At 43.2% G+C, this 25,348-nt stretch overlaps 1 protein-coding gene across 1 annotated transcript in view; it reads left to right on the top strand.

Annotated features, from left to right (window-relative positions):
• The window catches only part of LOC121276720 (transient receptor potential cation channel subfamily M member 6-like), a 195,206-nt gene that overhangs the window by 56,103 nt on the left and 113,755 nt on the right, over nt 1-25,348 (top strand). The window contains exons 10-15 of the mRNA XM_041185268.1: nt 895-1,018; nt 5,888-5,960; nt 6,048-6,148; nt 11,549-11,683; nt 14,761-14,814; nt 24,792-24,932. Coding sequence (XP_041041202.1) covers nt 895-1,018; nt 5,888-5,960; nt 6,048-6,148; nt 11,549-11,683; nt 14,761-14,814; nt 24,792-24,932 — 628 coding nt within the window. The remainder of the gene's footprint in view (nt 1-894; nt 1,019-5,887; nt 5,961-6,047; nt 6,149-11,548; nt 11,684-14,760; nt 14,815-24,791; nt 24,933-25,348) is intronic.

The following is a 25,348-nucleotide window of genomic DNA, read 5'->3' as shown; positions in this document are numbered from 1 at the left end:
AGAGGAGGTTAAATAAAATTTTTGAAAATTATGAATGTTTTTGTTGGAATGAATAGGCAAAGTCATTTCTCCTGATTGTGGAGTAAGTGATGAGGTATCATTAATTTAAAATTATGACTTCAGAGAGCGCGAAGAAAGGTTAGAAGTAATTTCTTTATGCAGCCTGTTGTTGGATGAGGGAATGGGTTGCCACAGGGCTTAGTTGAGGATGAGATTCCTACATTACTAAAAGGCAAAAATTGCATAAATATTTGAGTGTAGAACGATACAGGTCCTTGGACAGTGGGCAGGGAAATGGGATTAGTTTAGGATTGCTCTAGCAAACAGTCAGCAAAGAAATGATGAGCTGAATGGTCTCTTTCTGTGCTCAAGCTTCTTTGGTTGGTTGGTTAGCCAGCTCTGTGCTTTCTGTGTCTGTGTTTGATGTCCTCCGGTTTTATTTGCCTGGCTATCTGGAGATTAAACAATCTTTGCCTGTTTGTCTCTGGACCAAAGGTGATGTAGCGTTTTACGCACTGTACCCAATTGTTTATTATTTTTAATCATTGTAGTTTTTTGTGCACTCCCAGTGGGGAACTTTGGTGGCCGGTCATGCATATCTGGATATAGTGGGCCTACTGCCTTCAATTCTCCATTCACTATAGGCCACACACGGGAGCAGCATACCCCCAATTTCCAGATATGTGTGGCTGGCAGGTGCTAATATCCCTGGGAGCACATGATGACAGGCAACCCTTGTATGTAGATCATAATGTTTTAAGAGTTCAGCCCTGCTTGCATTTAATTAGATTTCTTCTGTAGATAGTTTTAAAGTTTTTTTCCTAAAGTTCAGACCTAATATTCAGTGATCACACAAACAATTAACAGTGACATTCATGGCTTTATTTATCACAGCAAATTGTATCCTGGCTTGGAAGGTGAACTAATATTAATGATTCAGAAGACCTTTAATTTTGGCCAGAAGCAATCGGATCATTTGTTTAAAATTCTTATGGAATGCATGGAGCACAGAGAATCTGTGAGTATGTTCAAGCCAGCAGTGAAAATATGGAAAGTTTTTGCCAAGGCTCGATGAAGGTTAGTAATGCAGACACCTCAATAAGTGGCAGCTTATTTACTTGGTACTTGCAGTAGATCAATTTTGTTAAGCTGAGCCTTCAGTTCATAATTTTTTGAGCATATACATAGAAATTTTGTAATCATTGAGATAAGGTCAATAACAGTGAATGGAATATTTTTCCACCTTGGCATCAATAATCCATTTATTTTGCTGAATCACTTCAGGAAGGAGAGACTGATGTCTCAGGCTGGGGCTGTGGAACCCGTTCTGTTCCACAGGGTGAATTCCACAACGCTGGGGGTAGGGAGTAAATATCATTTCACATATGCAAACTTGTTGATGCATAGATATTTGAAATAATAACCTATAACTGAAGGAACTTCTCTAATGGCTCTAGGAAATTTGTAAAGCTCTATGGTTGACAGAGGTGCACCAATGGCCTGTGCAGTTAGAATGAGTATTTAACTTGCCTGCATCAGGATAAGATGCCTGCCTGTTGTTGGAAGCATTGTCCATATCTACTCCTGGGACAAGTGTATAATCCACCTACTCTTACAAAAGAGTGTTCTCTGACTTGCCCCATGAGCAAGTATGGCTTTACATTTTTTTAACAGTCCTCCAAGTACTGAAATAAAATTGAAATAAAACCATCAGAGGAGTTAGCTAAGTAAATGGTGGGAGACGGTGCCGGTGTGGTAATGTCACTGGAGTAGTAATTGAGAGACCCTGGCTAATGCTCTGGGGACACGAGCTCAAATCCCACTATTTAAAATTTAAATTAAATAGATAAATCTGGAATTTAAAAAGTGAGTCTAATGATGACCATGAAACCATTGTCGATTGTTGTAAAAGCCCACCCAGTTCACTGATGCTCTTTAGGGAAGGAAATCTGCCCTCCTTACCTGGTCTGGCCTACATGTGACTCGACCCACAACAATATAGTTGACTCTTAAATGTCCTCTGAAATGGCCTAGCAAACCACTTAGTCATATCAAGCTGCTACAAAGCCTACAAATAGGAATGAAACTGGACGGATAATCTGGCATCAACCTGGGCACCAGAAATGACACACAGCCCTGTTGACCCTGCAAAATCCTCTTTACTAACATCTGGGGGCTTATGCCAAAATTGAGAGAGCTGCCCCACAGACTAGTCAAGCAATAGCTTGAAATAGTCATACTCATGGAATCATACCTTACAGGCAATGTCTCAGACATCACCATCACCACCCCTGAGGTGGCAGCACAGTGGTGTACAGTCGGGAGGGAGTTGCCCAGGGAATACTCAACTCCTACTCTGGACCCCATGAAGTCTCATGGCATCAGGAAAAACATGGGCAAGGAAACCTCCTGCTGATTACCATGCACCACCTCAGCCGATGAATCAATACTCTTCCATGTTGAAGACAACTTGGAGGAAGCACTGAGGGTGGCAAGGACACAGAATGTACTCTGGGTGGGGGACTTCAATGTCCATCACCAAGAGTGGCTCGGTAGCACCATTGCTGGCTGAGTGCTAAAGGACATAGCTGCTAGACTGGGTCTGTGGTAGGTGGTGAGGAAGCCAACAAGAGGGAGAAACATACTTGATCTTGTCCTCACCAATCTACCTGTCACAGATGCATCTATCCATGACAGTATTGGTAGGAGTGACAACTGCGCATTCCTTGTGGAGACAAAGCCTGGTCTTCACGTTGAGGATACTCTCCACGGTGGCTCTACAACCATACTAAATGGGATATATTTCAAACAGACCTAACAATGCAAAACTGGGCATCCACGAGGCACTGTCAGCCATCAGCAGCAGCAGAATTGTATTGAACCACAATCTGTAACTTCATGGCTTGGCATATGCTTCACTATACTATTATCATCAAGCAGGGTCATCAACTCTGGTTCAATGAAGAGTGCAGGAGGGCATGCCAGGAGCAGCACCAGGCATACCTAAAATGAGATGTCATACGAAGATACAAACATACGAATTAGGAGCAGGAATAGGCCACTCGGCCCTTTGAGCCTGCTCTGCCATTCGATAAGATCATCGCTGAATCTGATTATAACCTCAATTCTACATTCCCACCTACCCCCAATAACCTTTTACCCTCTTGCCTATCAAGGATCTATCTACCTCTGTCTTAAAAATATTCAAAGATTTCGCTTCGACTGCCTTTTGAGGAAGAGGGTTCCAAAGACTTACGACCCTCTGAAAGAATAAAATTTCTCCGCACCTTTGTCTTAAATGGGTGACCCCTTATTTTTAAACAATGTCCTCTGATTCTAGATTCTTCCACAAGAGGAAACACCCTCTCCACATCCACCTTGTCAAGACCCCTCAGGATCTTATATGTTTCAATCAAGTTGCCTCTTACTCTTCTAAACTCCAGTGGATACAAGCTTAGCCTGTCCAGCCTTTTCTCATAAAATAACCTGCCTATTCCAGGTATTAATCTAGTCAACCTTCTCACTAGTGTCCTGTGTAACTGAAGCATAACCTCCCTACTTTTGTATTCAATTCCCCTCACAATAAACAATAGCATTCTATTAGCTTTCCTGAATTCTTGCTGTGCCTGCATACTAACCTTTTGCAATTCATGCACTAGGACACCTAGATCCCTCTACATCCCCTAGCTTTGCAATCTCTCACCATTTAGATAATATGCTTTTTTATTTTTCCTGCCAAAATGGACAATTTCACATTTTCCCACATTATACTCCATTTGCCAGATCTTTGCTGACTCACTTAACTGATCTACATCCCTTTGTAGCCTACTTATGTCCTCTTCACATCTACCTATATTTGTGTCATCAGCAAATTTAACAACCAAATGTTTGGTCCCTTCATCCAAGTATTTTACATAAATTGTAAAAAGTTGAGGCTCCAGCACTAATCCCTGTGGCACACCACTTTTTGCATCTTGCAAACCAAAAAAGAACCCATTTATGCCTAACTTGTTTACTGTTAGCTTGCCAATCTTCTATCCATGCCAATGTGTTACCTCCTACGCAATGAGCTCTTATTTTTTGTAATAACTTTGATGTGGCACTTTATCAAATGCCTTCTGGAAATCTAAATACAGTACATCCACCTGTTCCCCTTTATCCACAGCGTATGTTACTTCAAAGAATTCCGATAAATTGGTTAAACATGATTTCTCTTTCACAAAACCATGTTAATTTTGCCTGATTATCCTGAGTTTTTTCAAGTGCCCTGCTATTAAGTATTTAATAATAACTTCTAGCATTTTCCCTTTAAGGTAACTGGCCTGTAGTTTCCTGCTTTCTGTTTCTCTCCCTTTTTAAATAAAAGAGTTACATTCGCTATTTTCCAATCTAATAGAACCTTCCCCAAATCTAGGGAATTTTGGAAAATTAAAACCAATTCAACAACTATTTCACTAACCATTTCTTTTAAGACCCTTGGATGAAGTCCACAGCACCAACAAATAGCCATTGGGTGGTACAGAACTTGAGTATTGCTGAAAAAAGAGACATGTCTAATCTTTCCATCTTGAACTCATCAGGATATTTCACAAGAATACCAATATAAGTGGAAAACACCAATTTATACTGTATGTGAAGAGACTGCTGATTGGTTGGCAAGTAGAATCTGATTGGTAGAGACGTTGCCATAGAGAATGCGCCAGTGATGGTGACTGATAGTTAACTGCCAAGCATAGTACCGTGCAGATCTACAAGCATTTTACTTAACGACTGTAAAATTGTCTGTGGTTCCCAATCACGTGGAGTTGGCTAGCCCCTGACTTTTAAGCCAGGAGGCAAAGCCAGCAACCCTGCAAAAAATGTTGGCCTTAATTGCACTCCTGAAAGATCTGGCTCAAAATTTGACTATGCCCCCTAGATCTGGACTCCTCATCCAGTGGAAGTAATTTCTCCCAATCCCCCCTATCTGTTCCCCTTAATGTCTTGAAAATTTTGATCAAATCATTGTGTAACCATCTAATTCCAGGGAATACAATCATAGTTTGTTCAATCTCGCTTCACAGCTTAACCTTGGGAGATCAGGTATTGTTCTAGCAAATTTACTCTACACTCCCTCTAACTCCAATATATCCTTCCTAGAACTGCCCTCAGCACTTCAGGTATATTCTAACAAGGGCTGTGTATAACTGAAGAATGACTTCTATCCTTTAGATATAAAGGTTAGCATTCCATTACCCTTTTTAGGTTACTTTTTGTATCTGTTCATGACATTTTAATGATCTGTGTACCTGGACTGGATTTAGAACTAAGCCATTCAGAAGTGACATCTGGAAGCACATTTTTCCACAAAGTATCATGGAAATGTAGAATTCGCCCCTCCAAAATGCAGTGAATTCTTGGTCAATTTAAATTTTCCATGCCAAGATTATTAAGTAAGGTGTCAAGCACCATGTTTCAAAGAAGGGTAAATGGAGTTGAAGTACAAATCAGCCATGGTCTTATTGAATGGCAGAACAGGCCTGGGAGGCTCAGTAATCTAATTTCTATGAGTCAGTCAAGCTGGTTTCTGTACAGCTCACGACTGTGGCTGACTGCTTAGCTGTGATATATCTTTTGTCAAATAATCTGCCAACACTGTCTATGAAACCTCAGACGTGCAGAATGACCACCCAGTTGGTGAAATCATATCCCAAGATGCAGCCCATGTCTTTAAGGGAGAAAGGCAGAAGATTGGTAATAAATGGAGGGAGAAGAAATAGGGGGAATTTAAAATAGCCACAAAATGAGAAAGAAAATAAAGCTGTGGTTCAGAAAAAAACTTGCATGTTAAGCTTGTGCAAGAATGTATGTGGAAGGATGATGGTTCCATATTCTCTTGTGAACGCAGATTACAATTTTTGATGCAGACTCTGAAGAACAGCAGGACATTGACTTGGCAATATTAACGGCTCTCCTCAAAGGTAGACAGCTCCATATTAAGTAATTATACCTTCCTTTACAAGAATCTTACTTCATTTCAGAATATTTAAATTTTTTTCTTTCTAAAGGTACAAACACTTCTGCATCAGATCAGCTAAGTTTGGCACTGGCATGGGACAGAGTGGATATTGCTAAGAAAAACATTTTGGTTTATGGACAACACTGGAAGGTATTCACTATTTTAATAATATACAGTATTAAGAGGGGGTGTTTAGCTCAGTTGGCCATTTGGCTAGCATGTGCTCTAGAGTAAAGCCAACAGCACAGGGTTTGACTCACTAGTCCAGCTGCGGTAGACTTGGTGCCTGCCTCCTTGCCCTTCCTTGTAGTAAAATCACAGCATAAGTTGATTGGCAACCCTCAAATAATTGAGGATGCTATCTGAAGAAGAAGATTCAGTATTAAAATCTGAAAGACACTTTTGACAATCCTTATTTTAAAAACAATGCACTCTGAAATTTGGCTCCTTGTTGTAATGCCAGGAGGCACTGGCAGATTCCCCAGGGAAAAGGCAGAGACTCAGTTGGATAAGTAGCTGACGGGGAAATATTTACTGGGTTATGGGTCAAAGAGCTGGCGAGTGGGACTAATTGGATAGCTCTTTCAAACTGGCAGAGGCACAGCCATGATGAGTGGAATGGCCTCACTCTGTGCTGTAGGATTCTATGATTATCCAAATCTATACATTATTAAAATCCCCAAGCCCTGTAATATTTCCATGATTCTATGATAATCTGGGCACTGAGTAACTGTTGCATTGTTTGGAGGTGCCATCGTTCTTGCTTGCCTCTTCAGGTGGGCATTTAAGGTTCCAAGCACTTTGCAAAGAAAATGAGTTGTCCCGGAAACCATCTTCCTGTGCCACTGTCACCAAAAACAGATTAATTGGTCATTCAACTTAAAATGGGACTGCAGTGTATGTAAAATATTGCTGCGTTCTCCTAGCTAACAACAGTAACCACAATTCAACAATAATTCATTATCAATGAAGCGCTTTGCGACATCCTAAGAGATTTGACATAAAATTAATAAGTAGGCGATGTCAGAAAGCAAGGATTACATTTAATACAGAATTATGTTGAAATACATATCACGAAACTTCATGATAGAGCACTTAGAAGAAAAGCCTGAGCATAAAATGAGTGTAACATTCTATTTAAAGTAGCACACCTGCAAATTCTAAAGTAACAAATTTTGTGTAAAATGCCTTCAATGGTAAGAAAATGTCTTGATACTGCTGAGTACAGCCTGTACTATGCTAATTGCCCAGCTCCTAATCTCTGTGGAAGTCTATAACGTACAGGCAAAAATCATACCATGGATCAGTGGTTTTTGTTTAGTTGTTTCCAAGGTCATACTCACACAATGAATACCTTCTGGGTGAAATCTGAACAGCTAGTCTGTACAATAGATAGTACCTGTTTTTTTTCCCAAAAGAAAATCTTTTGCTGTGTTTATTGATTTCTGCACAGAAAGGAAAATTCAACTTCTACAACCTGTTACCTTTAGCTCTGATGTGACAAATCTCTCTGAGACAAACAGTCGCTGGCGATTTCAGCCAAGATCTGTGAAGTGCTTTTTTCTCTCCTCCCTCCCTTCCTGAGAGGGACCATTAACTACCTAACTGATTAATCCTTATTCCTCGACAACTTATGATGTGAAAATCAAAAGGACTTACAAAATTATGGGGATCCCTGAAATAACTGTGAGTTCAATTTTTCTCCCCACCATTTCCTGCTCCTCTAGAAGGGGTGAACTGGCTCCCCTATATTCAACCTCCTTGGCTGGGCACAACAAAGGTTTCAGTTCCTTTATCACGAGGATGTGCCTTTTCTGAATCCAAATATAGTTAATTATTTAAGCTATAAGCAATAAGGAGCCAATCGGATAAGGTTTTTCTTGAGTCAAAGAAAGAGCAAAATTATTAACCACTAAACCCGAGAAAAAAGTAATATAAAAGCGGCGTCAATTCGACCCTCAGGCAGCCTTCGGACCCCACGCACACATGCACCCACGCACCCACACGTACAGGAGAAAAGGGGAGTTAGAGTCCAATGAAGAGTATATGGTTAAGAGTCCTTTGATTGGCCTTGAGGCATAGATTTTAAACTCTGAATTAGGTTTAGGTTAGCTGGTTTCTTGGATGTGGTCATATGTATAAGATGTTGCAGTTATTATGAAATCTCAGTTCGCTGGTACCGTTGACATCTTGAACCAGGTAATACACTTGTTCCAAAAGAGAGAGAGAGAGACTTTTTCAGCCTGTCACTTCTGCTGAAAACTTTCTTGCAATCTCTCTGCAGTGGCTGCAGCCTGGCCTGTTATACTTCACCCAATGTGTACTTCCAAGGGGTTTTGGGTGGGTTTGTCCGTGGCAACCATTGTCCCAATATCCAGCACTTTGCATTTTAACGTCGCTTCTTTGGACATTGACTAGTTTTGATGAGTCTCTGAATTATAGGAAATGTTAATCTTTTCACGCTTCCCCAAGGGTCACTTGTTTGTTTTTCAACTTCACATTGGAAGATGGCCTTGCATTTTTAACTACTTCTTCTGTCTCATTTCAAATTGCAAAATTTCTAATCAGTTGAAAATTGAAAAGTTATATTTTCAAAATTAAAGGGGCATAACCTTGTGACATACTGAAAGTACTGAATCTGGCTGGATACTTTTCCACAAGTGCCAGAAATCCTTGTTCTTCATATTGAGCTCCATTTTCATCTGTTGGCTATTTGTAGCAAAAAAAAAGATAGAGGAGGGCATAAAGCATTATACTTATGTTTACCTTCTCACTAAAACTTGTGAGGAAAGAAGAATATTCCTTCTAGATAGTGGGTATTAAAAAAGCTATTTGACTATGGAAAGTATCACAGCCAAGCCTGATTCTATCATCACCTTCGGCTACAGAGTGGGCTTTTCAGCAGGAACCACTGAGTAATAAAAGGTGGAAAGTTAAAGCTGTAAATAAAAAGTATGGGTTAATATATAGTGGAGCAGAGTACATATCTGGCCAACCTAAATGCTACAGACCCTTACCCAAGTCTGGGGGAAAAGTCATTTACACGGTTTGGGGTGAGCTGTGCTGCCTGTAGGCTTGGCCAATGCTCGGATCAGAATGACCTATGACCCTCTAATAGGGTATCCCATTCCTGGTCTAAAAAAACATTTGATTTTTGCTCTTCAGCCCCTAAAAGAGTCAACGTGTTGTTCAACTAGCGTAACGAATTCTGATACTTACTCAAGTTTAAATCGAAGTCGCAGTTCAGGAACCAAAGTTCCCCGGGGGGCCTTGGGACTTCTGCGCATGAGTTGGCTAGGAAATGTCTGCACATGCGCAGTCCGTGGTTTTTTTATGATCTTCAGGCCTTCTACGCATCCGCTGGCTGGAAAAGAGCCGCACATACACAGTTCATTTCGTGCATGCACGAAAGAAAAAGAAATAAAGAAGTGAAGCAGTGCAAAAGGCAGCTTAGGTGACCTGAACCAGAGCACCATTCCAGAGAAGGTTCCCAGGGAGCAGGGGACGGGGACTGGGAGAAGATCACCAACAAGAAGGTGGTCCAAACCAGGGAGTGGGACAGAAAGAGGTCCCAGAAGAAAGTCCCATGCAGGGACAGAGACAGGGATCAGAGATAGATCCCACTGAGTCAAGACAAATGACAGGAGCAGAGAAAAAGTCTCCAAGTTAAAGAAAGAGCGTCAGGGAACAGACTTGAAGCAAAAACAGAAACAGAAATACCTGGAAAAACTCAGCAGGTCTGGCAGCATCGGCGGAGAAGAGCACAGTTGACGTTTCGAGTCCTCATGACCCTGAAGCAATGTGTGTTTGAGAGAAACCCTGAAGATCCGAAGTTTGGTGACTCCGTGCTGAGGGCCATAGGGGCAAACGTACCTTTTGAAGCAGTGGTGTTCTGCTTGGCATGGCCATACATCTGAAATTGTGCTTGGAAGGTGAAGCTTGAGTATACTCGCAGATCCAGAGGAAAGGAATCTCAGAAGGTGAGAGTGAGACCCTCGAGATGGATCCTTGTTGAAGCTGCCAGAGTAGGAGCGACATTTGAAGAGAATTCCAAGGTGAGATCTTCAAATGTGGAGATTGGAAACCCTTGTGAGAAAGACAGAGTTTCAGTGAGACCAGTTGACTCATAGTGTGACAAGCATCAGGGTGGGTTGTTGAGAAATCCATAGAATCTGCTTTGGTCACATCTGTAATTTACTTTGGAGTGTTGTGCATCTGACCACAGTTCACCAGTTCATACATCCTGCATTCTTACTCTGAATGTTAGAGAATAAGATAGATATGGTAAATTGTTTTATCTTTCAATTTGTATGTGTCTGTAACAATATAGCTAGGTTTAAGGAATAGTGAATTGTTTCCTTGTGTTTGTATTGCGATCTTTCCAACCTTTTGCCTGGTGTAACATAGTTCATTTTTCTTGTTTAATAAATGTTTTATTCTTTGTGTTAAAAGTTCATCAACAGACTCCTGTGAATTTGTTCAGTAACCCTCCTCCATGGTTTCAAAAGAAAAATTAGGATCTATCAAGCCAGGTTCCCCTCTGGAATCTGATTTTTCCAGCAGTAACATCAACTGGGATCATAATACTAACATGTGTGATGTCTGCTGCCTTAATGATATCCATGCCAGAACTCTAGCTGGCAATAGCTACATTGAAACCTTAAAAGTGTGCAATTGGTGCCAATCCTGAGAAAGCCAAGGAATTTCCTCAGACATGATCCAAATTCCAATACCGGAATTTCCTCTGCAGTTTTACATGAAATGAAATCCTGGCAGAAGAATTCCAGTCCCCAATTAGCAGTGTGACAGAAAAGACCCAAGAAGACAAATTCAGAATTATTTTTCTGAGTTTAGAGGAGCAGGCGTGCTGCTCTACGTTCCACAAGAATACTGTGGGCCTTGTTCAGTCCTGCCACTCCTCTCCACCTCCTCAGTTCTGTCTGGTTGCTGGCTTGCTCGCCTTACTGGCCAGCTCAGAGTTGGTGAGCTGCTGGTGCTATTAGGTCTGTTGACGGCATGGCAATGAGGTCTGGCCCCCAAAATGGCTTAGGCTTCTCATTGGCAGGAATGGGCTGTTGTCCACCTTTTCCTATGTCAGGAGTGAAATTTGCTTCCCTGTGATAACTCGGTTTAAGCATTAATAAAGTACTACAGAGGAGAATAGCTTTTCAATTAAAACCACTAACAGTTGTAACCTGATAGAGAGCAAAAGGAAACCTATGAATATTGGAAACTTGAAACTTGAACAAAAAATTCTGAAAGGCTCAGCAGATTGATCAAGTTAACACTTCAGGTGTGACTTAATTTTCCCTTCCACATCCTTATTGACCTGTTATTCCCTTTAGAACTTTCACTTTTCCTGCTTACACAATTGACAAGCATTTAAAGCACATTGGATTTTATGTATTTGTGCTTGAGCTATATAGTAGCTTTGCTTTGGTATAGCTAGTCGATGGTTTTAATTGAAACACATTAAGGTGCAATTCATGGATTTGGCATTGCATTGAGAGACTCAACTCTTACAACATGTTTTATTTGATTGTGCTGTAGGTGGGATCCTTGGAGCAGGCCATGCTTGATGCTTTGGTAATGGATCGGGTGGATTTTGTGAAACTGCTCATTGAGAACGGTGTGAGCATGCATCGCTTTCTCACCATCTCCAGGCTTGAGGAACTCTACAACACGGTCTGCACACCATTTATATACTTTGGATCCATACATACATGTTACCAAATAGATATAAGCACAGCATAGCTACAACAACATGTTGATAGGGATACCAGAGACTGCTGTACATGCCTGGCTGACTCAGTCAGAAACCTTTGGACTTGACTTGCTCAAGGCAATTCCCAAGTCTTGAAATAAGTATTTTAAAAACTACTCAATTCAGTATTCTAAAACTCTCAACTCCCTCTAGCTAAAGATATTGGGACTGGTAAATCTGTAAAAAAAAACAATTTCTCACTCCTCCTTCACCTCTGATTTTTTTTCTCTCTCAATTTCTTCTCTATCCATGTATTTCTCACTTTTCCCTCACACTCCTGTCTCTCCTCCAAGTTTGCTTCTCCCCTCCCTCACTTTTGTCTCCCTCATCCCTCTCATTTCTCTTCCCTATCACTTTTCACTTTCCATTTTTCTTCTCTTAACTTTTCCTAGTTTTTGCCTCTTCAACCTCCTTTTCATTATACTCCCTACAGTGGGATAGATGAACAGAAATTTACTCCAATTAAACATTCGGAAGGCCCTGCTACAAATTCTGTTCCCTAGCTACCAAGTCCATCTCTCTGTGAGAAATGGATGTTTTTTTAAATATTTTTGGAGAACATTGTGTTATTCTGTAAAGAGGATGTGTATGTGTATGTGTATGATGTAATTAAGTTGGGCAGAGATTAATAGGAGACAGGTTGTTTGGTGGGTGTAAAACACAAGAAGGTTAGAGGTGTTAGGTTTGAGGTACAAGTGAATAGGTTAAATCTAACAGTTGCTTTTTTAGATAAGTGGAGAGTTTGCTTGAATATCAAAGGGGAGTCAGAGGTACCAACAGACATGCTTGCATCTTGCTGGAGTTTCATAGGTAAATAGAAGTGGGGATATTATATTTTATTGACCCGAAAGCAAAGACAATATTAAAACATGAAAGATCTTTGGAAGGATTTGAGTTTTGCAGAGGTATGAAAACAACGGAATGAAAAGGAAAAGGGTATTTCAGGGCTGTTGAGTTGGAGGTGTGAGATATAGCAGCTGGAGCTATGGCTGACAGAGGATGCAGTTTGAATCAATCATCCATTCAAGCACTTTTATTCTGAAGTTTGAATTTTCACATCAGAGTGGAAGAGAGTTACAGGTCATGTTGTGTGCCTTTATTGAAGCTACAACAGTATGCCTTGGATAATATTACTGGATTTTAAAAATTTAAACATCTATAAGGGAGTGTTGCCTGGAAGGTATTTACTTGTGGGTCTGACTACGTAGAGAGTCTTTTTGGGGAAATGTTTTGTAAGACCAAGTTTAACTGTGCGTCTTTAATCTTATGTGCTTAAGTTTTCTTTTATTCTTGTTAGTAAAACTTTTACCTTTAATTTTTAAAATCCCAATAGTATTACTGGGCTTCTTATTGCTGAGATCAGTACGCACCCTTCTCATTTTCAGAATTCAAAAAGAAGGGTATGGCCCATAAGCCAAGTTTCCCTCTGGGATTTGGTTTGCGCAACAATTAACACCGGCTGTGGTCATAACACCCTCTTCCTGACAATTGTCTGAGGCTGAACCAGACTGTCCGTAATCTTAGTGTTATATTTGACCCTCAGGTAATCTTCTGATCACATATCCTTCCCATCACTAAGACTACCTAATTCCCCTTTAGCCACATTTCTTGCCTCAGTTCATCTGATGCTGAAGCACTCATCCATGTCTTTATTACCTCTAGACTTGACATTCCAGTGCACTCCCAGTCAGCCTCCCACACTTATCCCTCCACCAACTTGAGATCATCCAAAATTCTGCTGGTCCTAACTCAAAGCAAGTTCACCCGTCACTCCTGTGCTTTCTGGTTAAGCAAGGCCTGGATTTTAAAATTCCCATCTTTCTAAGCTTCACTTCTCCTCATCTCTGTAACTCACCCCCCCTCCCCCACAGCCTCACAATCTTCTGAGACATCTATGCTCATCTAATTCTCATGAGCATCCCATTTTGATCAGTCCAACATTGGTAGTCATGTCTTCAAATTCCAGGTTCTAAGCTTGGGAATTGTCTTCCTAAGCTTTCTGCCTCTCCATCTTCCTTTTCTTGATTCGTTAAACTTATCTCTTTTGACCAAGCCTTTGGTGTTTTGACTTAATATCTTCTTATGTGGCTTAGTGTCAAATTTTGCTTTATGTAACACTTCTGCCATGTACCTTGGGAAGTTTCACTATATCAAAGGCACTACCTAAAAACAGGTTGTTGTGTTTGTTAACAAAATAAGACCAGTTTTTGGCTCTATCTCTGCAAGGTTTTCAAGAATGGGAGACATTTGCTGAATCAGCTGCCCTGTCCCCAATTTTTAAAATTCATTCTCGGATGTGTGGCAATTCTGTTAATGCCACATTTATTTCCAGTCCACAGCTTCTCTGATAATATAATGGTGGATCTTCTTCTAAACTGCTGTGGTGGTCATGTGGATACTGCCCAAATAATGGTGTTAGGCAAGGAATTCTGTGAATTTAACCCAGTGACAATGAAGGAATGGCAATATGGGCTAAAATTCATCTTGGGCAGTAGTCAATATAAAATAAATTTGGTGGAGTGTAAAATTACCTGCCAATTCACTATTGTGCATTTTGTAGACCACTCAAGAGAATTTTCAACCCCTCTGTGCCCAAGTTGGGATGTGTTATGACTTGGATGTTCCCATTATCTTACTGCTCTTGCCCTTGGTGATAAAGATCACAGAGCTGGGAGGAGTGATCTTAAAAAGTTTGCTGAGTTGCTAAAGTGTATCTTGTAGACAGTATGTATGAACACCATATTGTGACATAGAGACCAGTGGCAGCAGTGCTGATCAGGTGAACTGGTCAGTTCTGATTAGTGTCTAGCTGTTGTTGGGGGCTGTGCCCATCCGAGTGAATGTTCGTATTCCATCATACTCCCCTAAGTTGAACCTTGTAGATGCTGGAGAAACTTTCATCCTGAGACTGCACTGAGGTGATAGTTAATCTTTAATATTATTTTTTATCTGCACATTAATTGAAAATGTATTGACTTATGCATGATTTACTCTACAGAAACAAGGTCCAACTAACCTCCTGTTGCACCACCTGGTTCGAGACATGAAGCAGGTAAAGTGACAATGCAGTACAAGTAGTGTGTGTAAACTGCTGCCAAACTGATTCTCAATTCTATTGAGATCTACAATTCGAGTTTGGATGGCATGCTTATATGTCCTTAAGGTGTGTGATCATATAAACCCTCTCAGCAATTCCTATCCTTAGTAGTCAGCATTTTCCTCCAGGAATTGCCTTCCTTCCTCCTTTACTGTGAGACAACTAGCTGCATAGGAGCATAGCAACAAGTGTGGGCTACTCAGCTCCTTGGGCCTGTTCCGCTATTCAATTAGATTATGGCTGATCTGTACCTTAACTCCATCTACCTGCCTTGGTTTTGTAACCATTAAAACCCTTCTCCAATAAAAAAAATTCATCAATCGTAGTTTTGGAATTTTCAATTCAGCTAGCCTCAACAACTTTTCGGGGAATGAGTTTCAGATTTTCATTGTCCTTTGCTTGAAGACGTTATTTTCAGACGTCGTCCCTGAATGACCCAGCTCTAATTTAAGATTCTTCTTCTGGACTTCCCACCAGAGGAAATAGTTTCTCTTCACCTACCATATCAAATCCTTTAATCATCTTAAGTATCTAAGTTAGGTAACTTGGTCAGTGAGTTGTGTATGCAGCTGGTTTTAGGCTTCCCACATTGTGCTATATGAGTTTTTGAGGGCTGTTACTTCTAGTTTCTTTCACCTTGATTTTCCTAATTCCTCTGCACATGTGATCATTTGGATGTGTGCAAAATGCAATTAATTTATATTCATCTGGAAACCTCTGCCTTTGGACTGAATAACTGAGACATGTCTATTTTCCATGAAAAGATGGTAAACATATGCACTTTTTTTGGATTAATTGTAAATTCTGGATAGAAGGCTTGGGCTCGTCACAAAGTTGTGTCAAGTTACTTTAATGAAAGTTTTACAAAGTGAAGACAGATCTTTGAGCTGCATTCCATATCAAAGGGAAGATCCTAAAGCAATACGAGGGGAATAAAGATTTGAAAGACAGCATTAATTAGCTTATCTGGCTGGCACCAACAGTGTTATTCCTGCTTAAGAACATAAAGACATGTGAAATAGAAGCAGGCATGGGCAATTTAGCTCCTTCAAACCTGCTGTGCCATTTAGTAAGATCATGGCCGATCTCCAGCTCAGCTAGACATTCCTGCATTATCACCATATCCTTTTATTCCCTTAGTATCCAAAAATTTATAGGTCTCTGACTTGAAAATATTCAACGACTGACTATCAGCTCCCTGGGTTAGAGAATTCCAAAGATACACAGCCCTTTTGAGTGAAGAAATGTCAGTTCTTCTCAGTGTTAAATGACCAATCTCTTATTCTAAGATTGGAATCCCTCGTTCTGGACTCTACATCCAGGGGAAACGATTTCTCAGCATCTACCCTGCCAAGCCCTTTAAGAACATTATGAGTTTCAATGAGATCACCTTTTATTCTTCTTGGGAATATAGGCCTTTTCTGCACAATCTTTCCTCAGGACAATCCCCTCGTCCCAGGAATCAGTTTATTGAACCTTCATTGCACTCTGTCCAAGGGACTTAAAGATCTAATATTCTTCCTAAAGGAGACCAAAACTGTAAACAGTGCTCCAGATTTGGTCTCAAAATGACCCTATCCAGTTACAGTAAGACACTTTACGCTTGTACCCCAACCGTCTTACAATAAAGGCTAACATATCATTTGCCTTCCTAATTGTTTGCTGTACCCGCATGTTAATTTTCTGTGATTCTTTGATTCAGGACACTCTGACCCTTCTGAATACCAACATTTTCCAGTCTCTCAGCATTGTAAAATACTTTGCTTCTTTATTTTTCCTACTGAAGTGGAAAACATCACATTTCTCCACGTTACAATCCATCTCCTCCTTTTTGCCTACTCACTTAATCAGCCTAAACTATTTTGCAGTCTCTGTGCAGCCTCTTCAACAGCTTAATTTCCCACCTAACTTTGTATTGTCAGCAGACTTGGATACATTACACTCGGTCCCATTATTTAAGTCATTGATATAGATTGTAAACAGCTGAGGCCCAATCACTGATCCATGCTGTACCCCACTAATTGGGCAGAATTTTACGGCCCCATTTCCATAGGGATGGGGTCATAAAATGTGGCGAGCCATTATAAACCCCATTGAATTCAGCGGGAATGTAAAATCCCGCTGTTGTAAAATTCTGCCCATTATCTCCTGTGAGCCCAAAAATCCCCTGTCTTTTTCTACTCTGTTTTCTGTCCATTAATCAATCCTCAACCCATAGATTTATGTCTCCAGCTAGTTTACTGTCATATCCTATTCTCTCTCTCTATCAATTTTTGGTGATCTTTGCTAAATTTTAAACTGCCCCTAATCCCCAGGTTTACTGCTCTTTCGGACTACATTATAAGCCTCCTCCTTTAATCTAAAGCTATATTTAACATTTTTTGGCCACAGTGTGCAGGTAGAGCGTCTCAAACCCAGCTATCCAAAGGCCTGAATCTTTCCTGCGTCAAGTGGGCTTGGCTGGAGCGGGCAGGGACAGTTAGGAACTCGACTGCTGCCTGCGGCCGGGTCCACACCGACATTTCATGCGGGCAGGCCAATTAAGGGCCGCCCAGCATAATGCATGTCTCTGGCATCAGCGTGAAGGGATGGGCAGGGCCAGGGGCTCAGTGTCCACCGGGTCCAATGGCGACCTGGTGGCCGATTCAAAAACAGCGCAGTCAGGCATCCGTGCGAAGGCTGCCACTGACTTTGCCGTACCGTAACGATGCAGAACGTCATTGCAGAACAGGGCAGGCAGGTCAGTGGGGCAGTCAGCCCCGAGGTTTTCTGATAACTGTCTCGCTGCCCTCCTGGAGGAGGTGGCAGCACGCCGGGATATACTTGACCCGAAGGACGGGAGGAGGAGGCCCCCACACCTCACCAAAAGTGCCTGGGAAGAGGTGGCATCCAGGGTGAGCTCCTGTGATGTGGTGAGGCACACATGGGTGCAGTGCCGCAAGCGCTTCAATGACCTCCTGCGATTGGGAAGGGTGAGTATCGTGTTGGCATGGGTGACTTAGCACAGCAGGGAGGAGCGGTCCACCCCTTCCCCCCCAACCCCCCTGCCCCCCGCCATGGATCTCAGAGGCCTTAGAGTGTGAGTAGCAAATGTCAATGAGGCAGCATCTGGGCAAGGGGGTGAGCCCTGGCTGCTTGGAATGAGTGTCTTGTGGCTCTATGGTCACGAATCGGCTGAGCCCTGCGAGATATCCCTCATGTGGGGGTGGCCAGGCTGCAAGGGTAATGCAGGTACAGGGTGGACTAATCAAAGCTCCTCTCTCCTTTCAGGAGAAGACAACCCACAATAATGTAGAGAGGTTGTGGACTGGCAGAGAGCAGCCCCACCTTCTAATCTTGAGTAAATATGAGCAGGAGGCACTGGAGCTGGAGAGGCGCCATGTGCCTAGGTCAACTGGCCGCGGTGAGGTTGGGGTGCCACAGGGAGGTAAGAGTGCAGCGTTCGAACGTCAGAATGTCTGTAATAGCAAAAATTCCACTGTTGATAATGGAAAGACGAGGGCACCATGTTCCGGGTGTCAGGCTTGTACAGTAACAGTGTAACGACTTCAACTAATGACATATCCTTGTTCTTCATTTCAGACTCACCAGAAGACTGTTGGGGTCAGGAGCCTGAAGGACTGCCACTCACCCCAGAGGACACAGAGAATATAAACACACCAGTGTCACACCCTCTTAGCCAGGCAGGCACCAGAGCAGATACCAGCACCTCGGTGGGATTTAGATCATCGGCTAGTATCACGGTGCACAGCGGTGAGGCTACTTCACACTCACTTGAGGTGCAGGCAGAGGCAGAAGGTGCCCAGGGCGCCGGCAGTTGGAGGAATGCTGGAGACCAGGAACATGCTCAGCCGGTGGCTGATGATGTGCCTCTGGAGTCCCTGAAGCAGCAGATGCTGAATGTCCAGCAGGATGTACTGGAGGATCTGGCAGAGATACATGAGGGAATGCATGCCGTGGTCTCCGTTTTGGAGGAGTCCTTGCGGAGCATGAACAATGTAATCTCCCTCATGGCCAAGCGCACTGCCTCCTCCATGGAGAGAGTGGTGACTCTCATGGAGATGCTCCTCTAGGGACTCAATCAGGGCCTCCTGGGGATGTGCTCGGACCTGCAAGCCCCCACACCGGCATTGACCTCAGCTGGTCAGTGTCAGTGTGGGAGATGGATTGGGCACCTAGAATCCCAGCTAGGTGCCCATCCATCAGTGGTGAGCAGGGAGGTCCAAAGCGACCTGACATTGGCGCATGACCTGCCTGTCGTCTCTGTGGGCTCCTCTCAGGGCGCTCTGGGTGAGGGCAGCAGCTCCTTCGCCCCTCTGCCAGTGACCGTGGCATCCGATGAGGCTGCAGAGACTGGGGAGATGCCAGCCGTGCCATTGACCGCTCCTTCCCAGGCAGGGCCAGCCCAGGCTCCACGGGCCAGAGGATGCCCACCAAGGTCATCAAGGCCAACAGGACAGCAGAGTGAGCAGGCTGTCTCCAATGCTGGTGCCAGCAAAGGGAGAGCGCCTAGACGTAGCACGCGCTAGCGTAAACGTAGAGCACCTTAGGCACAACATGGGCTTATCACTGTTTTTTTTGGCCCCACTTTTAAGTTTTTCATAAGTAGGTGTGAAGGAGAACACCTTTACATATAATTTGATTTATGTATGCCAGGCACCACACCATTAAATGTGTTTTATGTTCAACAAGCCTCTGGGTGCTTCATTAGTTCTGCAGGTGCAGGGTAACCCGTGATGTTATGATTGACTTGTTTGTCATTGAACTTTATTGAAATGGCACATAGTGCATGTTGCTCACCAAGCAAATGTTCCTGTCAGGTATTGAGTATGGAGCCTGCAGCCCTGGCTTGTGGTGGTGGTTCATCTTTGGTAAGCTAGCTGAAGGAGAGTTGGATCAAAGCCACCTGGGTGTCCCTGCCTCCCTGGAGGTTTCCCGAGTCAGCGTCTATCCCCTTAGTGTTCTCCTGAGTGTGCTCACCTTCGGACTCACTACTGGACTCATTTGCTGCCAGAGCAGCTGCGTCAATATCTTCTTCCTTCACTGCATCCCCCCTTCCCAGTGCCAGATTGTGGAGAGTGCAGCCACACAACCACTATCAGTGACACACGATCTGGGGGGTATTGCAGTGCGCACCCTGAATGGTCCAGGCATTGGAAGCGTATCTTGAGAAGACTGATGTCTCCCTACCACTGCCCTTGTGGAGGCATAGGTCCTATTGTACCACTGCTCGGCCTCTGCTTTTGGATGGTGGAGAGGCTTTTGAGCCACCTTTTCAGTTGATAGCCCCTTGTTACCCAGCAGCCAACCATCCAGCCGAGCCGGAGCACTGAAGAGCCCCGGCACCTGGGAGTGTCTGAGGATGTAGGCGTCTTGGGAGCTGCCTGGGTACCTTGCACAGACTTGTAGAATCAGCATCCTGTGATCACACACTATCTGCACGTTCATGGAGTGGAAGCCCTTCCTGTTGACGAAGGCACCGGGCTCACCTGCTGGAGCCTTGATGGCCACATGTGTACAGTCTATAGCACCCTGGACACGGGGGAAGCCAACAATCGCTGCAAAGCCTCTGGCTCGCTCTGCCTGGCTGGCCTTGTCCATGCAGTAGTGAATAAAATTCAATGCATGCCTGAACAAAGCATCTGTAACCTGCTTGACACAAGTGCGGACAGCTGATTGGGAGACTCCTCAAAGGTCACCGACCCCTGGAAGAGCCGGAGGCATAGAAGTTGAAGGCCATTGTGACCTTCAGCACCACTGGCATGGGGTGACCACGCACACAGTTGGAGCTGATCTCAGGGACAAGCATCTGACAGATGGAGGTCATGGTCTCCCTTGAGAGGCGGAGCCTCCTTCAGCACTGCGCCTCAGACACATTGAGGTAGCTGCTTCGTTGCCTGTAAACTCTGGCAGCAGGATAGTGGTGTCTTCTGCGGCCCCTTCCACCTTGGACATCCTGTTGGCCTTGTGCCTTTTGTGCCTGCGCCCGTCTTCCCACAGGTTGCTCCCTTGGAGGCTGAATATGGACTCCTGGCCTCCTCCCCCTTCTGGTCCTGTCTTCCTCTTCAGAGGAGGTGCCTTCAGCGGAGACCACAACCCCCATTCCCAGGGTAAGGGAAGACTGCCCAAGTGTTATGACTCCTCCTGAGTCCTGAACTGAAGCCTGTTATTTCTGTCAAAGCAGCTCTGAAGTGAAATGAAGTTCACACAAGCAAGTAGCAGTCAACTATAATCTAACATACTCACATTAGTGAGCCCATTAACCCCTCTTACCCCGCCCGTGGATGAGGTTTTTGAAAATGTGGCCTATCCGCCTGACCTTTGCACCCATGTGACACCCTGAAAATTGCAAAATCAAAGTCAATTGGTGCCTCAAAGGCCTTATGTGGCCCGTTAATTAATGGCGGGGGGCCTCTGTCCTCATAGCGTGCCCGCCTACCGGAATATCGCGATGGTGCGCAGTGATGTCAGGACGCGCGCCCGACATCATCTTGCGTCATTTTACGTTCCGGCGTGTCGGGCTCGCCCCCGCATGCCGAATGTAAAATTCTGGCCAAAAACCAGAGATGTCTGCAAACCAGACATTTTCAAAAGCTGCCATGCATGAATTTTAATACTTATTAAATGAGTAAAATTATTTACTGGTTTGTTTGGCTAGGTGCTGCTTCAGCGCAGTGGCATGCTGGACTGGTTATTGGATTCATGCACCAGTCTTTTCTTGCACTCTGAGTGGACCCCACCTACCTGACTCAGCCTGGTGTGGCCGACTCGAACTGTCCTGACCTTCCCAACACAAAAACCGGCAAGACCTGAAATGCAGCGTGGTCTCGGTCCCGAGGTTGCCAGTTTTGAGACACTACCTGTACTACTTTTCCAGTGGAGTTTTTATTCCCTATGGAAATGTATACGATTTGCAAATCATCTACTAATTCTTCGAAATGTTTCCCACTACCTATCTATTGTCACACCTTTGAATTCAGTTTCTCCATCTACTTTAGCCAACTTGCCTTCATAATAGCTTAATTTGCTTTGTTTAGGTTTAAGACCCAAATTTCAAACTTAACTAAATCACTCTCGCACCCAAGATAAAATACTAGATTTTTATGATCACTCTTCCCTGGATGCTCCTTTACTGAAAGGTTAGTCATAACCCTGCCTCATTGCACAATACCAGATCCAAAATAGGCTGCTCCCTAGTTGGTTACTATACCTTGGGAAGAATTTTCCAGTCAGTGAGCGGGGGTGGGGCTCACTCGCCAAAGTGTAAAACAACGTGTGGTGATGTCGGGCGGGTGTCCTGACGTCACCGTGCGTCATTTAGATTTTCAGTTCAGCGGGCATGCAGCCGAGTCAGCTGCACGCCCGCCAAACTGTCAAAGGCCTATTACGGTCTGTTAAAAACTAATTAAAATAGTTAAATGAGCTGCCCGTCCAACCTTAAGGTTGGCAGGCAGGTGAAGAGCGGTGCAGATCCGATTGGGGGCGCTGATCGGGTTCGCGCCTGCTCCCACCTGTCCCCGCACAACCCCCTCCCCCGATGGGGGGAAACTTCTGCCCCTACAAAAACTATTTTGAATGCATTTGATGAATTTGTCCTCCACACTATTACAGCAGATTTGATTTTCACAGTCTCTATGAAGATTAAAATATCCCATGATTACCCTTGTTACATGCATCTCTAATTTCCAGAGTTATACTCTGCCCTACTCCACAATTACTATCAGAGGGCCTATAAAATTAACACAACAATGTGTCCTGTTCCTGGTTTCTTTGCTCCACCCTAAATGATTCTACCTCTTGAGTTCCTGAGCTCAAATTCCTTCCTCTCTACTGTCTTGATCCCATCCTCTATTATCAGGCAACCCCTCCTCCTTTTCAAATTTTTCTATCACTCCTAAAAGCCAAACAGTTTAGAGAATCATATTGTGGGGAATGTTAATCTTCATACATAATGAACCAATCAATTGGCAAAGGTGAGGCTTGATTTTCAATCTGTGGAAATTATTTCCACATTCCAACCCCGTGCGGCATCTGCTTTGCTGATGCATGCTATTTTAAAATGAAATCCTCTAAGTGGACCAGAGGAGGTAAACTCAGCACCCAGTTAGTGGTACTGGGTGACTGACTCAGGAGCGCAATGCTCAAAGGCAGATGGCAACCATAACTGGGCTTGCCATTGCCTTGCAGAATAGGAAAGTTAGGGCATCAGAAGGCCGGCAGCCTTACGATGCTGACAGGTGGCCAAACAACCAATGAAAAAGTATTAGACCCACTCAGTCTGAATAAGCCTTTTTTTCAACAATTTTATTTCAGCAGAAACATCTGTTAATGGCTTCCTGCATTGTTCCTGACAGCTGTACACTAACATACAACAGACTTTTCACTTTTCCTGATCAGTGATTTGAAAATTGCCTCCTGGCTTTTCTCAGCCCATTAACAAGCTCGACAAGGAGCTTAGCCTACCAATAATTGGAGGTGAATGGGTTCCCAGCTCTCCGCCCCCTGCTCTCGCTTTGAAAATAGCAGCGTGTTCTAGAGGCGTCGAGAGACTGATGTGCCATCCAGGAGCACTGTTTTCACAGTGCTCTCACATCTGACCTCAGCCTTGTGGGTGTTTGAAAATCACACCTGTGGCCTGGAAGATGAGTTTGTAGAATGCTTCATTGACAGTTTCCTGGAACAATACATTGCGGAACCAATGAGGGATAAAGCTATTTTAGATCTAGTATTGTGCAATGAGGCAAATTGAATTTGTAATCACATAGCTAAGGGTCCACTTGAAAAAAGTGTGATCATAATACAGTGGGATTCCATATTAAGTTTGAAAGTGACCAGTCCCAAACAAGAATCTTAATATTAAACAGAGCCAATTATGTAGGAATAAGTGGAGAACTGGCAAAGATTGTTTGGGTAAATAGATTAAAAGGTATAGTGATAAATGTGCAATGGAAAACATTTAAGAAAAATATTCAAAATGTTCAACAAATATACATTCCGTTAAAAAGCAAAAATTCAGTAAGAAAGATCCGTTCTTGACTTATTAGGGAAGTTAAAGTTAGTATAAGATTAAAAGAAGAGGTTTACAATGTTACAAAGAATGCTAGTAAGCCTGAGGATTGGGAATGTTGTAGAGAACACAAAAAGATGACCAAAAAGTTGATGAAAAGGGAAAAGGTGGAATGTGGGAGTAAATTAGCCAGAATATAAAAAAAAACAGCTTTTAAAATATATATAAAAACTAACAGTAAACAAGGTAAATACTGGTCCCTTTGAGGCAGAGATGGGAGAAATTATCATGGGGAACGATTAAATGGCAGATATTTTGTGTCTTCACAATAGAAGACACAAATTACATGCCAGAAATATAGGGTAATGAAGGGGCTAATAAGAATGAGGAACTTAAGATAACAAATATTAGCAGAGAAAAAGAATTGGAGAAATATAAGTCAATGGAATCAACAAATCCCCATGATCTGCTGCACTGATTCAGTGTTAGGTCTTGGCTATTGGCAGGGAGCATGGGAACTTCCAATTTAAGGAGTCTCCACCCATAGCCCTGGTTTGGTTCAACGGAATGGGCTTTTTAGGGGTAGGTGAAAGCTTTGTCCCCACAAGGCTGTACAGGAGACTTTGCTCTGCTGCCTGGGCTTGATGTATGTGACTGTGATAGAGTTTGTGGCTGTGATAGAGTTTGTGGCTGTGATAGAGTTTATGGCTGTTTCAGCCGATCTCACTTGAATTCTATTGGAATCTGCAGATACGGTTCTGCATTTTGTGCCCTGATATGCCACCTCCGCTTCAGTAATTAACAGTAGAAATTAAACTGAAATGAATCACGTCAATAGTGAATGACAGAATTAAAGAGAATTTTACAGCAGAAATGAAACGATACATATTTTACTGAGAATTCTGATACAAGCTTCTGTTTCTAGAGTAACCTTCCTCCTGGTTACAAGGTTACTTTGATTGACATTGGATTGGTGATGGAATACCTGGTAGGAGGTGCATACAGAAGTATCTATACTCGGAAATCCTTCAGACTCCTGTATAACAGTCTCTATAGGCAGCACAAGGTAAGGAGCAGGATAACTACTCTCAAGTCTTATGGGGGTGGTTCTGTTGCTATATTGGTGGTGTCACATTGGATCATGCATTGCTGTTAAGTTAACATTATCTTAAACAGTTCCTTTCGATAACTGGATCTCTCAGCTCTGCAATAGAAGAAAGCAGAAAAAGCTAACCTTATTAAGATTATTTCTGAAGTCATGATTTATTGACATTTGAACTGACCTCTGCATAGGGGTCTTTCCTGTATGGGCTGCAGCTGCACACCCTTCACTTCCTTGCCCTCGTCAACTGTCCAGACATGCCGTGGCATTCTGTCCTGTGATCCGAATGTGGTGGGGGTCCTCAGTCGAGGGCTAACTACTTGGGAGTCCTCCCCTTTTCCATCAAGGATCTGGAATGGAGGCTGTTGCACGCAGCAGTC

Source organism: Carcharodon carcharias, chromosome 4 (genome assembly GCF_017639515.1).
Source record: "Carcharodon carcharias isolate sCarCar2 chromosome 4, sCarCar2.pri, whole genome shotgun sequence".
Lineage (NCBI taxonomy): Eukaryota > Metazoa > Chordata > Chondrichthyes > Lamniformes > Lamnidae > Carcharodon > Carcharodon carcharias.
Note: the sequence above shows the minus strand (reverse complement) of the source record. Positions and strands in the feature narration are given on the sequence as shown.